An 18,758-nucleotide genomic window follows, 5' to 3' on the forward strand; every position below is an offset into this window, starting at 1 on the left:
TGTTCGTCAGAGGGCGGGGAACAGGCTGCTCGTCGGAGGGCCCGCCGCCACGTGGGATCCCCGGGGCTCAAGTAACAGCGTTTGCCGCCTGGGTTACCAGGAACGTCACCTCCTAGGTCCTATGCAGCTCGAAGTCCGGACTGGAGTCATCTCTGGGAGTGCGAGAGCTGTGATTTTTGCCCCAGAGTTGCCGGACAGTCTAGGGATCAGGCGAACATCGGCACAGAGGAGTTTTTTTGGTAGGAGCAAGGATAAATATCTGATTATTTTGCAAAGTAGCCTGAGCCTCACAGGTATGCGGCCATCTAGGACGTGCGCCACCTAGCGCCCCATGGTACACAGATCTACTTCACCTCTCATCGCACCCTCCGTCTCCGTCTCCCTCTCAGGGCAGACCTCCTCTCGCAGTCGCAGGGGCAGGTTCTTCACCCCCACCTCCAGAGCCTGCACCTTCATGCCTGGAGATTGAACGGGGCAACCTGAGTTCCTTATCTCTCCCGCCGGATGTGGTGGATGTTATTTTATCGCCCAGGCGACACTCCACTAAGTCTATTTACTCCTATAGGTGATCTAAGATTGTTAAATGGTGTGGAGAGAGATCCATTGATCCTTTAAAGGCCCACTTGTCAGATGTTCTTCAGTTTTCACTTTTCTTGGCTTAGCAGGGTTGTGCTGTGGCCTGGCCACTGTTAAGGGCTATTTGTCGGCTTTATCGGTGTTTCTTTGTTTGCCGGATCAGCTGTCTCAGTTTAACCCCTTCGCTGCTGGCCCGTTTCCGCCGCTGTGCGGTAAACAAACGAACAGGGCGGGGCCGTGACGAACCCCAGCCATCATCAGCACACGAGCACCGCGGAGCGTGACGGCTGGGGTTCGTCACCAGCATGCAAGGGGTTAAATCTCCCATTGTTTTGAGATTTATAAAAGGCCTTACTAATAGGTGTCCGCCTTCCCCCTTTGTTATGCCTCAATGGGATTTAAATCTTGTTTTGACTTTTTTGATGGGTTCCCTGTTTGAACGTTTACATAGTTAGTCTTTGAGACTCCTGTCTTTTAAAACGGTCTTTCTTGTGCCTATTACCTCAGCTAGGAGGGTGAGTGAGCTTCAGTCTCTCAGTTCAGAGCCCCCATTTTTGACCATACATGCTGAAAGGATAGTCCTCAGGACCAGGGCTGCTTTTCTGCCTAAAGTGGTTACTCCTTTCCATTAGGACAGTCCATCACTCTTCCTGTATTTTATCCTCCCCCTCACCCTTCCAAGGAGGAGGAGAGACTTCACCGCCTGGATCCAAAGAGATGATAAGGTCTTTGTGGGCTACATTGGACGCATGAAGGGCAAGGCTGTGCACAAGTGCACTCTATCCAAATGGATTATTTTGTCCATCAAGATCTGCTACGCCCTGGCTGGTAAGGAGCCTCCTGAAGGTATTAGAGCTTATTTTACCAGAGCCAAGTCATCAACTTCTGCTTTGGCCAAAGTTGTTCCTGTTATGAACATTTGTGAGGCAGTGTCTTGAGCATCCCACCACACTTTCGCAAAGCATTATTGCTTGGACTCCGTAATGAGTAGGGTGGGCAACTTTACGCCCTCTGTCCTACAGTACTTTTTGGTATAAAAGGTTGGACACCCTCCTCACTGGGAGTGGGACTGCTGTGGGAATAAATTCATAAGGTGAAGAATCCAAAGGCAGATGTAACCATCAGAAGAACAAGTTACTTACCTTCGGTACGCTTTTTCTGGTGGATACAGTATCTGCCTGTGGATTCCTCACTGACCCACCCTCCTCCCCGATGTCCACCCTTGTATACCTTAAAGGTGGCATTGTATAACATGTTGGTTTTGCATTTGTTTCTTCTATTTGCAGTTGTGTCGGTTATAGGAAATGCTTTTACCCTTTGGTTTTCCTTTTGATTTTACACTATGTGTATTTATTTGAACATTGTGTACTGTTTATACTTTGAATTTGTTGTCAGTCCACCTGTTCGCCTCGGAGGCAGGGAAAAAATGGATGGAACTGATGTCATCACGCAGACGAGGCTCTCTTATGGCTCCATTGACGTCATACGGAGTCGTGAGCCGAGCCATGGAAGTGTGATGACCTTGTTGGCGTGGAGAGCTAGGAAAAAGTTTCAGCAGAATGCTGGCGCAGGGGATATTCATAAGGTGAGGAATCCACAGGCAGATACTGTATTCGCCAGAAAAAGCGTTACCGAAGGTAAGTAACTTGTTCATTTGCTCCCCACCTGCTCAAGTGACAACTGTTCCACCTCAGGAGAAGTCTTGCACATAGAATTTGGCTAAACACCACCTTCTCTCTTTAAGCTCTACCACAAGCTAAAAATGACTGTCTACCCGTATAATATTACCTGTCTATAATAATATTATTATAGGATGACATTTTTGTGTCAAATCTATGAAGTCTTTCCTATGCCTTATATGGATTTGTAAAATGTGGAATGTCTGAGTTCCTACCCTTCAAAGTCTGACAAAACCTTTGGATTCTATCAAAAGATGAAGAATCTGCAGGCAAAATAGCAATTAGAAGAAAAAGTTGCTTAACTTTGTTGAAGTTATGATGACAAGTAAGTTTTGTCTCCAAGTATAATAGTAGTCAGTTTTAAATCCAAGGTGCCTATTTTATTAGTGTTTGATGATGTGGTATAGGCTGAATGGAGCCAAAAGAATTTGAACTTTGATTGATTCATTTTATATAGTTGTCAGAAATGGAAGCATTCATTTTTTGAGGCATCCTATTTGCTGACAAGCTTTACTTTCTAAATCTTCCCTAGCCAATTCTGCCTTTTGTGTTTTCAGATAGTGGTTGGTGGTTTCTCAGGACACACTGATGTTAATCGTGCCCATGAGATTGCTAATGAGGTGAGACGGGTCTATAAGCAGCTGAAGGATGCACAGCAGACTGCACAGCTTTACAATAGCCGAGAACGACTGTTTGGAATGCCCGTCACCAATGTAAGTTATTGTTTGGTAGGAGAACAAACAGTTTGCACAATGTCTCCTCAGGTTTCTGGCATATACAGTAATAAGCTCTGGTTCATGTTCATTACTATTCCCTTCACCTCGATAAGTGCAGATCTGATACAGTAAGCTCTGGGGAGACATTTAACCCACCAGTGTGATATCCTGGTATTGTAAAAGAGCTTTGCTCTGAGCATTATCTCATTAGTCAGAAGTATCTCTGGTGACTACCTCAGAGCTAGTGACTCAACACAATTTATTAATTCACGCTGATGGTCGCCACTCTGTAGTTATAGTTAGGATCTACTTTCCATAGGATGAGCATTTTTAGGGCTCGCCTGAGCCAGCGCATGCGCTGCTTGGCGAGAAATTTAGTGTGTGGGTTTTCAAAGTGCTACCACTCGCTTTTGGCAGGCATAGAGCGCGGTTACGCGCACAATGACGAGCAGAGGTGCCATATGGCTTTCCTCTCTCGTCATGGTGCGTGCACATCGCACACCACTCGCCAGCCTGATTTTGCCGTTGTGCGCATTCCTCTCCCAAGCGCCTCTCTCCGCCCCGCCCCCACCTCAGAGCGCGTTCCCACGATCGCGATCACTTTCGCTTGATCGCGATCACTTTCGCTTTTACGGCCGCGCGGCCAATGCTTGTTTTACTCGTGTCCAGTAGCTTGCGGACATAACCCTGTTTTGAAGGTTCCCATTTGAAATGTTATCGTTTCTGTTTCATTTGTTACGGTGTTCCCCTGTAGTAGCCTCCTTACAGTAACTATTTTGCTTGCGTACATGGGTCTCGTCTTCTGGTGTCTTCTCTCTCCAGCTGCCTGTAGTCTCCTGCTTTACATGGTAGTCCTTCTTCTTTTGTCTACGGGTGTCTTTCTTCTCTGGCTAAGGTCTTCCGCTCACACGCTTTTGGCAGTCTCTCTTATGTTTCCATGATGGCACGGCCTACTGTACGGCAGTCGTTAGGTACCCTTGTGTTTTCCTGCAGCCGCCTCTGCCTAGAGAACCGAAAGTGAGGAGGTGAGTGAGCGGCGACTGTGAGCTGCCTGAATACTGTCCTACGGGGCGAAGGGACATAGAGAAAACTATTATTTACCCTGTGTGATACTCTAGCCCCCCTACTGAGCTGTCATGGTATCCTCCATCATTACCTGTGTGTCTCCTCTTTCTCAGTTGCTTCTGGCCTCTGTCTGCTGTGGTGGTCGGCAGGACTGACCTTCAGACTCCAAACACCCCGCATCCCAGTAGCTTGTAGCCCATTTACATAGATTTGGACCCACATTGCACTGGTTCAGGGGCACCTCTTGGCGGACCAAAGCACCAAGTCCCGATTTCTACTCTCCTCCTGCCAACCCCTCAAATCTCACTCCAGTGGTTTCATTGTTGTGTGCGTCTTTCGGAACATTGCATGTTTGTAAAAAAAATTTAATAGCTTGTATGTACCGATGAATATCTTCTACACTTTGTTATTATATGCCTCCTGGACAGTAACTGCTGTCACTACTTCATACACACAATACTCACCTTTCACTGACTGTGCACTTGATAATTGTGAATCCTGTAATTGTCCTTGATCACATTGAATCGTTTTTTTAATGCATTTCGTAGTATCTAGTTTTAATTGAACCTTGATAAAACTGACTCCAAAGAATATATAATAAAAGTAAACGATACATTGATTTATATTAATAATTGTTTCCTAGAATGTAACCTTTCGATGATGCTAATTAATACGTTACACACACACTCTCTCTCTCTCTCTCTCTCTCTCTCTCTCTCTCTCTCTCTCTCTCTCTCTCTCTCTCTCTCTCACACTCTCTCCTGTTACAGCATAATATATATCAAGTCGGGCATTTAGGAATGTACTTTGTGTTCCCATGCTCGTCTAGATTTACTTCACAACATTTTTCCTCAGTTGACCTATTCTACTAAGAAGACACAACATAAATGCATATATTGAAATTAAAGAAGATTGGAACAGATTTTCTCTTATATCGTCAATAGCTAACTAGAAGACCATGCTTTTTTCAGTGCTTTGCTTGCACGTCAGTATGCATCGACATTATCCCTCTTCTGGTGCTGCCAATCCGAAAGTGTACATATTTGGAATGCATATGTGCCCCATTGATTGATTTATGTCGACATATGCCGTCACTGCTTCTTGAACCTAATATTTTTTTTACATTTCCTGTGTGCTTCGGTTTTGTGTCATTCTTTAGAATGTTCAGGCACTTGTGAACGGTAAGATTACCAGTAAGAATCTTAAGGTTAGCATAGCCAATATGTCTCACTTTTGGGACCTTATAAGTTTTCAGTTATCCAGCATAATTTCCTTGGTGCAACAACATCAACTGTTGCATGGCTAAACACTTATAAGGTCCCAAAAGCGAGTCCTATTGGTTTGCTAATAACTTTGTCGTTGTTTGACAAATCTCAAAAACACATTCCTCAAAAACTGTTCATCCACCTCAGCTCCTTCCTGGAAAGTTTTGGGGTGTTCGGCAAGCGGCACCTGAGAAAAAAATAGATGTCCCTAAATGTAATTTTCCCATGCAATTTTCCATAGGAAAACTGAATAGCGATACTGAGAAAATGGCTGAACTTATTACACCAAATTTGGCCGAAATCTTGATCTAGAAAGCATGATTTGGTGTAAAACTGTTCAGTATTATTGAGAAATTAAGGCTCAAAACTTTGAATATCTGCATGGTTTGGTTCGTGGGAGGTTGCAAGAGTCATATTATCATGCAACTTCAAATAATAGAGCAATCTGATTGACTGAAGGGGCTTTTTTTCCAAACGGCCGCCTCGCTTCCACTGGAGCGAAAGGCTCCTGTGAACTCCTGTCAGAGTTCTGATTGGCTGGTCGCAATGTGAAGAGAAAGTTGCATCCACCATTTGAGGGCACGGGGCTCCGTCCCTGTGTCTCCTGCAAATTAAAAAAAACAAAATAAGGTAGAAGACAGCAGGGTAGTGGTGCTCTGACCCCCTGGACTTTGTGCTGTGGGGGTCCTTTACGGACATTTTTTCCAAAAATCCGCAAATGGCCCACAGGAGCCAGTACCTTCCCTTAGTCTTCCCAAAAATTCCCACAGGAGCGCAGGGCTGCACTGCCTCATGCAAAAGTCTTGCAGGAACTGAAAAATGTGGAAAAAAGGGGGGGAGGCAGGCCTGAGTGTCTGTAGTGACTTGCCGCAAACAATTGAAGGCCAAGTGTAATGGGTGTGCCGGCTGCCCCTATCTGTAGGGTGCAGGGCCTGAACGCAAGTCAGAGCCTGTGGCCGACCTCTTGCAGATACCTCCTTTGGCCTTGCGTGACAGGGAGTTGGTTTCCCACAGGGCTGTGCACGGCTGGGTTTGGCTGGCTGCATGGGGTTGACTGCAGTGGGTTGGCCTCCTATGGAGGGAGTTGACCGTACATATGGTAATAAAATATTACTTTACGTTAAACCCTAGAAATTCACTGAATAAAACAAAGGTTAAAGTGACAGTATATATATATATATATATATATATATATATATATATATATATATATATATATAGGAATCCACAATCCTGAAGCGCCGAACAGCGAGAGCAAACGGACACAGCCAGGTACAGACCACAAACCAAGGATTTAGAAAGAAATGTTGTGCTTTATTCCATCAATGGGGATGGCGGCATGACGCGTTTCGTCCGGGAAACCCGGACTTGATCACATGACAAGACCCAGAGACATGAGTGGTTAAGTACTGGTGAACAAACAAGACTCCTCCCACAAATTAATAGACATAAAGGTAGTATCACTCAGTATATAAAACAATTAATCCAAATGCAAAGTACAGTGTAATTGATTGCATGAATGCAACAATATTAGATTCACTATACAATTATAACAGTCTCAAAAAAAGAATAAAATCAGTTAAAAGCATAAAGGGCGAGTGCCCAATGGATAACCATAATATTAATTTATGTATTGTAACTGAACAATAAGAACCAATGTCAGTGGGGCATGTTATAAAACCAATAAATTTGCTATAAAAACCACAAATAGTTTTAAAGTGCAACGTAAAAAAGTGCAGGGTGCATAATCCCAAATAGGTTGGGAACAAACATTGTATATCCAGGTAAAAACCTGGAGCAGAATAAAAATTGGTGACAAAGTGCCAATTGAGTGCAAGAAGTCGGCAGTGCATATATATAAATGAATAAATAAGGGAGGGAAAAAGGCAATCACATCTTATAGAACTCCTGTATAGCAGCAAGAAATAGGGCATACCTATAGATTTCATAATAGTACAGCTGGATATATAAAAAAAACAGACATCAATATTATCAATAAGATGATTATCAGAGTAAACAATGTAAATCTTCATAGACCATCCATAACATAGACAAATAGATTAAAACCATATAAAAAGGTATAAAATCCATTATAAAAAAGTTATGCATACGATGGAGTAAAATATTTACAAAAAATTGTTAAGATCTTCTCCCATGTTCAGGCCATTAGGGATCTTACTGTTTAACCTAAAAATGTATTGACTTTCTAATTGTCTAAGTCTCTTCTCTCTATCTCCACCCCTTTTATTCAGGGGGACTGCATCAATGACAAAATATTGCAGGTCATTAAGATTGTTGTTATGTACCAGCTTGAAATGACGTGCCACTGGATAATTAGGGTCAGAGTTAACAATGGCACGAAGATGCTGTAAGATTCGATTGTATACCTGCAACTTGGTGCTGCCAACATACTGTAACTCGCACGTGCATCTTAAAACATAGACCGCATGGTCTGTTTTACAAGTGTACACATTCTTGATAGGAATCACTGCATCCGTAAGACCCTCAACAAACTCACTGGTGTTCACACCGAATTTGCATGCCCAACATGAACTACACTTCCGGAAACCTGTTTTGTTGGAGAACCAATTAGGTTTAGTGAAGGTTTCAGGGCTAGTTTTGACCAGAGCATCCCTCATAGAGGGTGCTCGTCGGAAAGTAATATTGGGAATATCTCCCAACAAAGGGCCCACCACAATGTCTGTTTTTAAGATGGGCCAGTTAGATTTAATAATTTGCCTCATCTTTTTATGTTGATTATTAAAAGTGGTGATTAGGCGAATGGAAGATTTTTCAGTTGTAGCAACACCCTCTTCTGGAGTAACTGAAGCAGGTTGTTCAACCATAGCAACTGTTTGAATTGATAAAGCCCTTTTGAGAGAGTTAGTGAGGTTAGTGACTTCATAGCCTCTTTGCAAAAATCTTTGGTAAGATCCATACAAACAATTCATGAGGTCAATCTCATTATTGCATATCCGTCTAATTCGTAAAAACTCCCCATAAGGGATGCTTTTAATAAGATGATGTGGATGGTTACTCTGGGCATGTAAAATTGAATTTCCAGCTGTGGACTTTCTGTACATCCTAGTCATGATCTCGTTATTCTTAATGTAGACCTCTACATCTAAGAAGTTGACACTAACATCGCTAATGTTGGCACAAAATTCTAGGTTTAGAGAATTGTTATTGATATTACTAACAAATTCTTTTGCTGATGAACTACACCCTTGCCAAATTATAAAAACATCATCGATGAAGCGCCACATCTTTACAATGCCAATTTCATCCTCCTCCAAACAACTGCGGGTACCACCCAGGACGTGCTTCTCCCACCAGCCCATATATATATTTGTGTGTGTGTGTATATATATATATATATATATATATATATATATATATGTATGTATGTGGTGTACTGTCTCGTTTGCCCATGCGGGCTGCGTTATATCGGCAGTACGGTGCACCCTCTTAAAATCAGGGTATTAGAACACATGAGGGCAATAGATAAGGTGGACCAAGCATATCCTGTCGCAAGACATTTTGCGGAATATCACAAAAGTGACCGCAATCTACTTGCGTGCTATGGATTGGATTTCATCCCGGATAATATCAGGGGGGGTGACAGGTTGAAAAAACTACGGAGGCTGGAATCCAGGTATATTATCGACCTCCACACAAAAACACCTTGGGGGTTGAACAGTGGCGAAGACCTCATGGTCCACATAGGTGTATAACATGTATAACATCTAGGTTATTAATACATCTGGTGTAGACGGTCGTAAAATACGAGCAGTTGTGTATATCAATATCTGTAATAACATCGGATACACACAGTTGCAACATAATAATATAACACACAATAGTTCAACATTGTATGATATATGGCGGGCCTGATAACAAGTGAGCACCTGTATATATGTGAATAAATCAATGTGCAGGTAACATCAATGTATATATGTATATAGGTTAGGACAACAATCACAATGGTTGGTGGTGGAATGTAGTGTCTTCTGATTCTTGAATTTCATAGTGACCATCATTACATTTGTTATATATATATTTTTTCAATCCTTCGGTTTGATTCGAATTATGGTTGGTTAATCTATCATCGAATATTCTATAAACCAATAGGGATATATAACAGAGTAACTATGACAAACCTGTAAATCTGTAAATATGCTAATGCAACGACATGACTTTCTTCTTCATACAATATGACACATACGAGCTTTTGAATCTAATGGAGCTATTGTAAATGTCATTGTATATTGTAACTGTAAATATTAGCGGGTTGAGATATTATGATTAACAGATATGAGTAGTGGTTTAAGAAGGACAGTTGCCGATACACGGCTGAATTGTGACAAAGTGAACATCGAGTAATTAAGCTGCCCGTAAATATTTCGAGTGGTATGAGATGAATGTGGCAAATTATATGTGACGCATTTACCATTCTTTTACTCTGTTCTTTTTAGTGGTTAGTTGTATGTTTATAGATATGCTGACATACAAGGAGTTGATTACAACGTTGTTTAATGTTTGTTTATTAGCCACTCCAAGATGGCGCTGGTGAATGTCAGCGCACCATCAGTCCTTCTTCCACTACACTAAGTAATGTTTAAAAACAAGACGATGTTCAGTGGCTACTGACATCGAAAAAGGCTGTTTGCCGAAACGCGAGGGCGTCTGTCTTGTCTGCTGTACCATTAAAGCAACCTGAATGAATTGAGCCTTGGAGTGCGGATATTTCTTATTCAAACTGGGAAATTGGAGCTTCATATATATATATATATATATATTCACTGAAAAAACCATAGGTTATAGACCATATATAGTTAGGAATTAGCATTTACAAAACCTTATTTTACTCACACAAAACCATTGAAATTCCATATATAGTTAGTTGCACTAACTATATATCGCGCACCCGCAATCCACTGCTGATGATGTCACATATTACATCATTCATGACATGGTCAGTGACATCACTGATGACATCACTGATGACATCTCAAATGACATCACTGATGACATCACTGATGATATCTCATTTGACATCAATGGTCACATCAATGATGATATCATTAATGTGACAATACAATGCATCTCCTCACACTTTAATATAACCTCTGTTACATCCAGTGTTAAATACAGAATATAATTTTTGAAACCATTGACACACCAATACTAGTTACTACATACGCACTCACTGATTCTTACGTCTACACACACATTCACTCATTCACCCATACAATCATTCATACATACAATCACTCATCTTTACAACACTATCATATGCACTCATACACCTATACAGACACTCACACTCTGCCACTCATCCATGGAGTTACTCACACACCTAGTCAGTCCTGTAAAGAATCAATCACACTTCCATTTTCTAATCTATACAGTTAAACATAGAGCACCTTACATTTTCAAAAATATACTAACACATACTTACTCTCTTATACAATCATTGATACAAGTACACATTGATCTGCACAGAGTCACACACCTCCCAGCCAGCCACACACACACTCAGTCTCCCATACAAATACTTGGACAATCAATCAATAACCCATATAGTTACTCATATATCTACTGATCAACACATGCAGCAGTTTACAGAACAACATACATAATGATGCACAAATTAAGACAGTTTAGTCACTAACCCATGCACTCAGTGAGACACATTTAATCACTCACTCATACAGTCAGTCATGCACCTACTAAATCCTTCGTCCAGACACTTATACATCCACTCATTCTTCAATATGTAAGACATATTTAAACTTTACAGAAACATAAAATCACTGGATGTTGTTATCAGTGATGTCATCAGTGATGTCATTTGAGATGTCATCAGTGATGTCATCAGTGATGTCACTGACCATGTCATGAATGATGTAATATGTGACATCATCAGCAGTGGATTGCGGGTGCACGATATATAGTTAGTGCAGTTAGTGCAACTAACTATATATGGAATTTCAATGGTTTTGTGTGAGTAAAATAAGGTTTTGTAAATGCTAATTCCTAACTATATATGGTCTATAACCTATGGTTTTTTCAGTGAATTTTCAAGGTTTTGTAAATGCTAATTCCTAACTATATATGATCTATAACCTATGGTTTTTTCAGTGAATTTCAATGGTTTTTTAATAGCAAATATCATAAGCTGTCGAATGTCAAGTACGTGGTAAGTGAAAACATTTTCGTGTTTATGCACACTGATCTGCTTTGAATGGTGCCCCCCCCCTCATTTCTATTAGGAGTACTCTCTCTTTGCAGATAGTGAAAGGTAGTTAACGCAGGCCTTTGCCCCCGTTGTAATCCGTCGTGCCTGCTTCTCTCTCCATTTGATTGATTGTTATCCAAGTATTTACTGTTTTAGAATTAGTTCTCTTTGGTTCATTCTCTATTTACAAACAAACACAGAGTCGCAATACTCTGTTTAGTCTTTGCAGATAACGAAAAATCGTGTAAAAAAAAAGAAAAGGAATCGAGCAAAATCAGTAGGCCACTAATGGGATCTCTTTTTGACCTCGCTAAAATAGAAACATTAGGAACAACCCCTCATGACAAATACAAAACTAGTGAGATGAACTGAACTCCACACAATGATGGCTGCAAAACAGCTCGGCTCCGCCACCCACCCCGCCCAAAATAACGATAAAGAGCGGCTGCCATGATTGGTTGCGGAATGGCCACGACGGAGCTACGAAATGGTGCTGCTCTCATGCTAACCCCAGCTTCAGTCTGAAACATCCAGAAACACTGTAGACTACCAATTCGATCAGTTCCGGTAGCGCCCCAATGTAACCCGGTAGAGAAGAACTAGCCCTCCCCTTTTTGACTGATGGTTCTTGTTGCCTGTCCCTTCTGTTGTCATTTAACAGAACTATTTGGCCTGCTGAAAGGGGTTGTGTTCCGACCGCTGGTTGGTGGAGACATTTTGACTATATTCTGGACCTGCGCTGTCGCGTAATGCGTCATATGACGCGCCGCGTTAGCGCATCCGGAAGTCATCCGGGCGCGTAACGTAAGCATAACAAGTCATGTGACTTGTTAATAAAACTTTTCATTGGTTCATTTTACTTTTCTTATTGTAATGATGAAAGGCTTGGTCATATGACCTAAAAATTACGCTTTTCATTACTTCCGAACATTATTTTTTCTTAAATATATGTTATAATGTTCCAGGCTAATGTACTTTCCCGGAAATTTTACAACTGTCCTGCAAGTAAAATATATTCTTTTTTCGAGAAAAAGAGCGTTTCTTCGTCCCATGACGGAGCCGTTGAGCAAAAGAGGGTCGACCTGCTGTCTTAGTTGCCGATACGCCTGAATATGAGATTCTTATCGATCACTTTATGTTGCAGGAATAGAAAACACAACAGCCCTTGACCATTTATCTTTACTGCGTTCCTTCGTATTATACCTTTTACCCTTCATGTAATTGGTCTGCTTTGTTTCACTTGCCTTTTAATGATTCTAAAACAGTGACTATTATTAAAAACTTTACCAATGTATATACTACTACCATGTTTTCTTTTAAAAACCTTTATTGTGAAAATTTCATTATACAAATACGAGCCTAGAACCACGTGGGCCTGCCACGGAGCAAACTGTAATCGTATATGATGAATAGACATTTACACTGTAGAGGAACGTAACGGGCGGGCCATTAGGTTGCAAGAACTAAGGTGTCTAACAGTTACGGAATCGGTGGACGTACATTTTATAATTAAAATACGACAGGGCCAGTTACAATAAAATTATCTAGATATACATTTGCGGGCAAGTACCATGGGTGACGTTAATTCGAACTTTCAACAGTACAGTAATCAATAACACATCAGAACTTAATATCAATAGGGATGTCGAAATATTCAATCAATTCTCGTCCCCGCCCGCCATGTGCTTCAAAACTGCATACGTATCTCGTGATTTCAAGGTTCTGCAACCTGTACACAACAAGGAGTTACGAGTCCCATTTATTCCGGCGCCATTTTGGGCGAGGACGGGCAGGTCCAGGATATAGTCAAAATGTCTCTACCAACCATCGACTATGATGATGTTCATATGCTGTATTTATTAGAGTAACACTCATCTGTCCACATGAAATTAATTTGCCACAATCTAAACATGTCATTTTAATCTTTCCAAAGTTCTTCTAAATATTTGGGACCGTTTCCCTTGCCTCCGAAGCTCTCAGTGCCACTTCTTTGATGAATGTACTAGCAGGTCAGGGGTTCTCCTCCAAATCTCTCTTTTATGCAGCACTATAATTAATTGGTGCCACCTCTCCATATGACGATGCATGGTATAGTTACCACAACTATATTTTTTTTCGGTTCCTCTGGAGAGTTCATCATGGCAGATGAAGCGTGTAACGTACCGGGCATTTACCTTTTTTTGCATGTACAGGAAAGGAAAAAATAATCGAGCGTCCGAGTTCTAAGGTGTCCCAGGGCCATTTTAGTGGACCAGGCCCAAATCCAAAGAACAGGCCGCCATTTTGAGAGTCCTCTTGCAGCCGCCTGTCGCTGTAGCATCAAGAGCAGCCGAAACTCAGCTGAATGGCAACTGAAACGGTAAAGGGGCGCCCCACTACAGCAGACGAGCCTCCACCTAGGAAGGCCCATTCACGCCGCCTCCCCCCCCCCCCTTCGGGCACCCCACGCCGTTATTCGGAGCAGTATTGTAGGATGGCCACACCAGTGCGGCAACTTGCTAGACATCACCTCGGTGGTAACCGAATCTCAACGCCTTGTGGTGTCTTCTATTCAGAAAACATTGTTATGCTGCCTTCGACCTATTCGCCGCAAGTGCGCACACAACTCAACTGCATAGCTTGCTAGACACCACCTCGGTGCCATCCGGATCTTGGAATCTCAGCGCCTTTTGGTGTCTTCTCTTCAGAAAATATTGTTGCGCTGCCTTTGGCCCCATTCGCACATCAGTCCGCTACTGACGCCATCTCACAGGCTAATGGGGCGCCCCACGCCGACTTTCAGCATTGTAGGATGACCACACCAGTACAGCAACTTGCTAGACATCACCTCGGTGCCATCCGGATCTCGGCGCCCCACTGCAGATGAAGTGCCTCTCAACTATGAAACCACCACGGTGACATCCGGATCTTGGCGCGTTGTGCTGCCTTCGGCCTATTCGCACATCGGTCCGCTACTGACGCCATCTCACAGGCTAATGGGGCGACCCACGCCGAGTTTCAGCATTGTAGGATGACCACACCAGTACAGCAACTTGCTAGACATCACCTCGGTGCCATCCGAATCTTGGCATCTCAACGCCTAGTGGTGTCTTCTATTCCGAAAACTTTGTTACGCTGCCTTTGGCCCCATTCGCACATTGGTCCGCAACTTAGACATCACCTCGGTGCCATCCGGATCTTGGCATCTCAGCGCCTTGTGGTGTCTTCTACTCCGAAAATATTGTAGAAAATATTGTTGCGCTGCCTTTGGCCCCATTCGCACATCAGTCCGCTACTGACACCATCTCACAGGCCAACAGGGCGCCCCACGCCGACTTTTACCATTGTACGATGGCCACACCAGTGCCACAACTTGCTAGACACCACCTCGGTGCCATCCGGATCTTGGCATCTCAGCGCCTTGTGGTGTCTTCAAATCAGAAAATATTGTTGCGCTGCCTTTGGCCCCATTCGCACATCGGTCCGCTACTGACGCCATCTCACAGGCCAACGGGGCGCCCCACGCCGACTTTCAACATTGTAGGATGGCCACAGAAGTGCGACAACTTACTAGACACCACCTCGGTGCCATCCGGATCTTGGCGCGTTGTGCTGCCTTCGGCCTATTCGCACATCGGTCCGCTACTGACGCAAACTCACAGGCCAACGGGGCGCCCCACGCCGACTTTCAGCATTGTAGGATGGCCACACCAGTGCGGCAACTTGCTACACACCACCTCGGTGCCATCCGGATCTTGGCATCTCAGCGCCTAGTGGTGTCTTCTATTCCGAAAATATTGTTGCGCTGCCTTCGGCCCCATTCACACATCGGTCCGCTACTGACGCCATCTCACAGGCCAACGGGGCGCCCCACGCCGACTTTCAGCATTGTAGGATGGCCACACCAGTGCGGCAACTTACTAGACACCACCTCGGTGCCATCCGGATCTTGGCGCGTTGTGCTGCCTTCGGCCTATTCGCACATCGGTCCGCTACTGACGCAAACTCACAGGCCAACGGGGCGCCCCACGCCGACTTTCAGCATTGTAGGATGGCCACACCAGTGCTGCAACTTGCTGGACACCACCTCGGTGCCATCCGGATCTTGGCGCGTTGTATTGCCTTCGGCCTATTCGCACATCGGTCCGCTACTGACGCCGCCTCACGTGCCAACGTATTTTCTCCGCATTTTATACCCTATGCCGCATAACAGGTCATGTGACTTGTTTATAAAACTTTTCATTGGTTCATTTTACTTTTGGTTTCCTAATGATGGAAGGCTTGATCATATGACCTAAAAACAACACTTTTCATTGGATGAAAACTTTTTTTTTTTCCCAAACGATGAAAGCCCCACCTTGTTTCTGGATGTTTCAGACTGAAGCTGGCGTCAGCATGAGAGCACCACCATCTCGTAGCTCCGTCGTGGTCATTCCGCGAGCAATCATGGCAGCCGCTCCCCACCAGAAGCCTGCAGGAGTCGGGGCCCCCAAAACTTTTGATGAATTCTCAAGGCGGAGGGGACGCTTTCGAGAATGGGGTCCAAGACCTAGCAGACAAGCGTCCGATTTCCAAGGTGTCCCAGGGCCATTTCAGTGGACCAGGCCCAAAAAGGAAACAGCCTGCCGCCATTTTGAGAGTCCTGTGACAGCCGCCTATCGCTGCACCGCAAGAGTGGGCGCAACTCAGCTGAATTGCGGCTTTTGACACAGTGGACCAAAAACGGACGGAATGGCAACTGAAACGGTAAAGGGGTGCCCCACTACAACAGATGACACTCCACCTGGACAGGCCCGTTCACGCCGCCTCCCCCGGGGCGCCCCACGCCGTTATTCGGAGCAGCATTGTAGGATACCAAAACCAGTGCGGCAACTTACTGGACATCACCTTGGTGCCATCGTTCTGCTGCCTTGGAACTATTCGCACAACAGTTTGCTACTGATGACCCACCCCCCGCGACGCCCCACGCCGTTATTTGCTGGGTGGCAACTTACTAGACATCACTTTCGTGTCATCTAGATTTCAGCGCGTTCTGCTGCCTTGGAACTATTCGCACAACAGTTTGCTACTGATGACCCACCCCCCGCGACGCCCCACGCCGGAAATCTGGACGTTGTGCTGCGTTGGGACTATTCGCACAGCCGACCGCTACTTCGTTGTTTTTCCCTAAAAATGTTTATATGTTATTACTATTTTTGTTTTCTTGTATATATTTATAAATTATTAAAGTTTTATAATCTTACTACTTTGTCGGAGTGCTATATATTTTTAATGTGACACATAATTGTAAAAACTTTGATGTACAAAGAGTCATCCCTGGAATCTTCCGCTTCAGACTCGGTCCCCTCCCCAATCACAATACAGGATGGTTTTCAGATAATAGCTACGCTTCTGCTGTGACGGATCTCATCGAGTGTGGGCCTTGATCTACTATAGGGGTGATTCTTTACAGCTGTGGCCATAAACTACATCTGCAGGGCTAGCTGATGCCCTAGGACCAGCCTGGACAATCGGACACAGAGGAAAAGGAGTGTCAGAGGGTGCGGTTGTGAATAGGGCGAAAGGGAGGTGTCGGGCAGGCACAGGGTGTGATTCTCAGGGAAGAGCAGCGCAGATGGGGGGAGGTTTATTACCCATGCATAAGACAGAGAGCGGGGGTGACCACTGCCTGGGGGAGATGCTTGCGAGGGTGGGGAGCCATGCTAAGGATCGACAGCGTGCACAGAGTGGGTCTGGTCAAGGCATCTAAAATGGCTGCCGTGCACGACAAAAGTGTGGCATTTGAAAAAAGACAAGATGGCGCAGACAATGTTTTTCAACACTTCCTGATTTCCTTCGAATCGAACGTTAACAGACGTTGGGGCATATTACCAAAGTTAAGCGATATTTATCCCTAACGATGCTTAGCAACGATTTTTTTACCGTCAGAAATTATCGCAGATAAACCTTGCTATTATCAAGGTTTATCGCAAATACGATAAAAAACGACCGCAATGCATTAATATCGCTGAAAACTCAGCGATATTCATGCATTACCGAGCTAATGCTCTTAGCCATGTTATCCACCTCCCATTGGATAACATGGCTAAGAACTGCTCAGGGCAGGTGCTAGCTTTTGGAGATATTCGCGCTTATCTCGAATATTTCCAAAAGTTGATAATAGGAGATAGCGATGTTAGCGACTGTTTCCAGTCGCTAACATCTTGGCATGCCCACTTTGCATGTCATTAGTGATAAATATCACTCACATGCAAAGTGGGGCCCAAGATGGTCGCTATCTCCTACTAGCCGTCGCTAACTGGTGTTAGCAACAGCTAGGTAATACAGATATAATTTTATCTCCGCGAAGCGGAGCGCTGTTACAGATATATATCTTGTTTTTGAACGTTAATTTCTCAAAATGCACTGAAGCACATATATTGAGACCTAGCAAAGGCACATCGGGCTACCAGTCCCTAATATTTTACCAAGTTTCGTGCAAATCCATTCAGCCGTTCGATTATTATTATAATTTTTTTTTTTTGCCCCGCGGGGCCCTTTTAAAACCTCCACATCAAACCTAGGGGGTCAGCGAGGATCTACTATGCCCCCTTATGGTCATTTGCCCCTTCGCTTTGGCCTCCTCTTGTCTCTCGATCCTACCGAGAGACAAGATGGCGGCCGCTACGGACTGTTTGGAATGTTTACAGACACCGGAGAGCCAATCAGCTTCGCTTCGCAAAGCTCCGTAACGCGAAAAGTACGCGAAGCGGTGCGCTGTTACAGATATATATCTTTTTTTGAACGTTAATTTCTCAAAATCCACTGGAGCACATATATTGAGATCTAGCAAAGGCACATCGGGCTACCAGTCCCTACAATTTTGCCAAGTTTCGTGCAAATCCATTCAGCTGTTCGATTATTATTATTATTTTTTTTTTTTGCCCCGCGGGGCCCTTTTAAAACCTCCACATCAAACCTAAACGGTCAGGGAGGATCTACTATGCCCCCTTATGGTCATTTGCCCCTTCGGTTTGGCCTCCGCTTGTCTCTCGATCCTACCGAGAGACAAGATGGCGGCCGCTACGGACTGTTTGGAATGTTTACAGACGCCGGAGAACCAATCAGCTTCGCTTCACAAAGCTCCGTTGCGCGAAAAGTACGCGAACTGGAGCGCTGCCCGGTCCGCTGTTACAGATATATATCTTTTTTTAAACGTTAATTTCTCAAAATCCACTGGAGCACATATATTGAGACC

The 18,758-nt window shown here is 43.9% G+C and overlaps 1 protein-coding gene across 2 annotated transcripts in view; it reads left to right on the plus strand.

Annotated features, from left to right (window-relative positions):
- DNAH1 (dynein axonemal heavy chain 1) overlaps positions 1-18,758 on the plus strand; it is a 1,443,760-nt gene that overhangs the window by 317,162 nt on the left and 1,107,840 nt on the right. For both annotated transcript variants that reach the window (XM_078661462.1, XM_078661463.1), the window contains exon 19: positions 2,813-2,968. In XM_078661462.1, coding sequence (XP_078517588.1) covers positions 2,813-2,968 — 156 coding nt within the window. The remainder of the gene's footprint in view (positions 1-2,812; positions 2,969-18,758) is intronic.

Source organism: Lissotriton helveticus, chromosome 9 (genome assembly GCF_964261635.1).
Source record: "Lissotriton helveticus chromosome 9, aLisHel1.1, whole genome shotgun sequence".
Taxonomy (NCBI): Eukaryota; Metazoa; Chordata; class Amphibia; order Caudata; family Salamandridae; genus Lissotriton; species Lissotriton helveticus.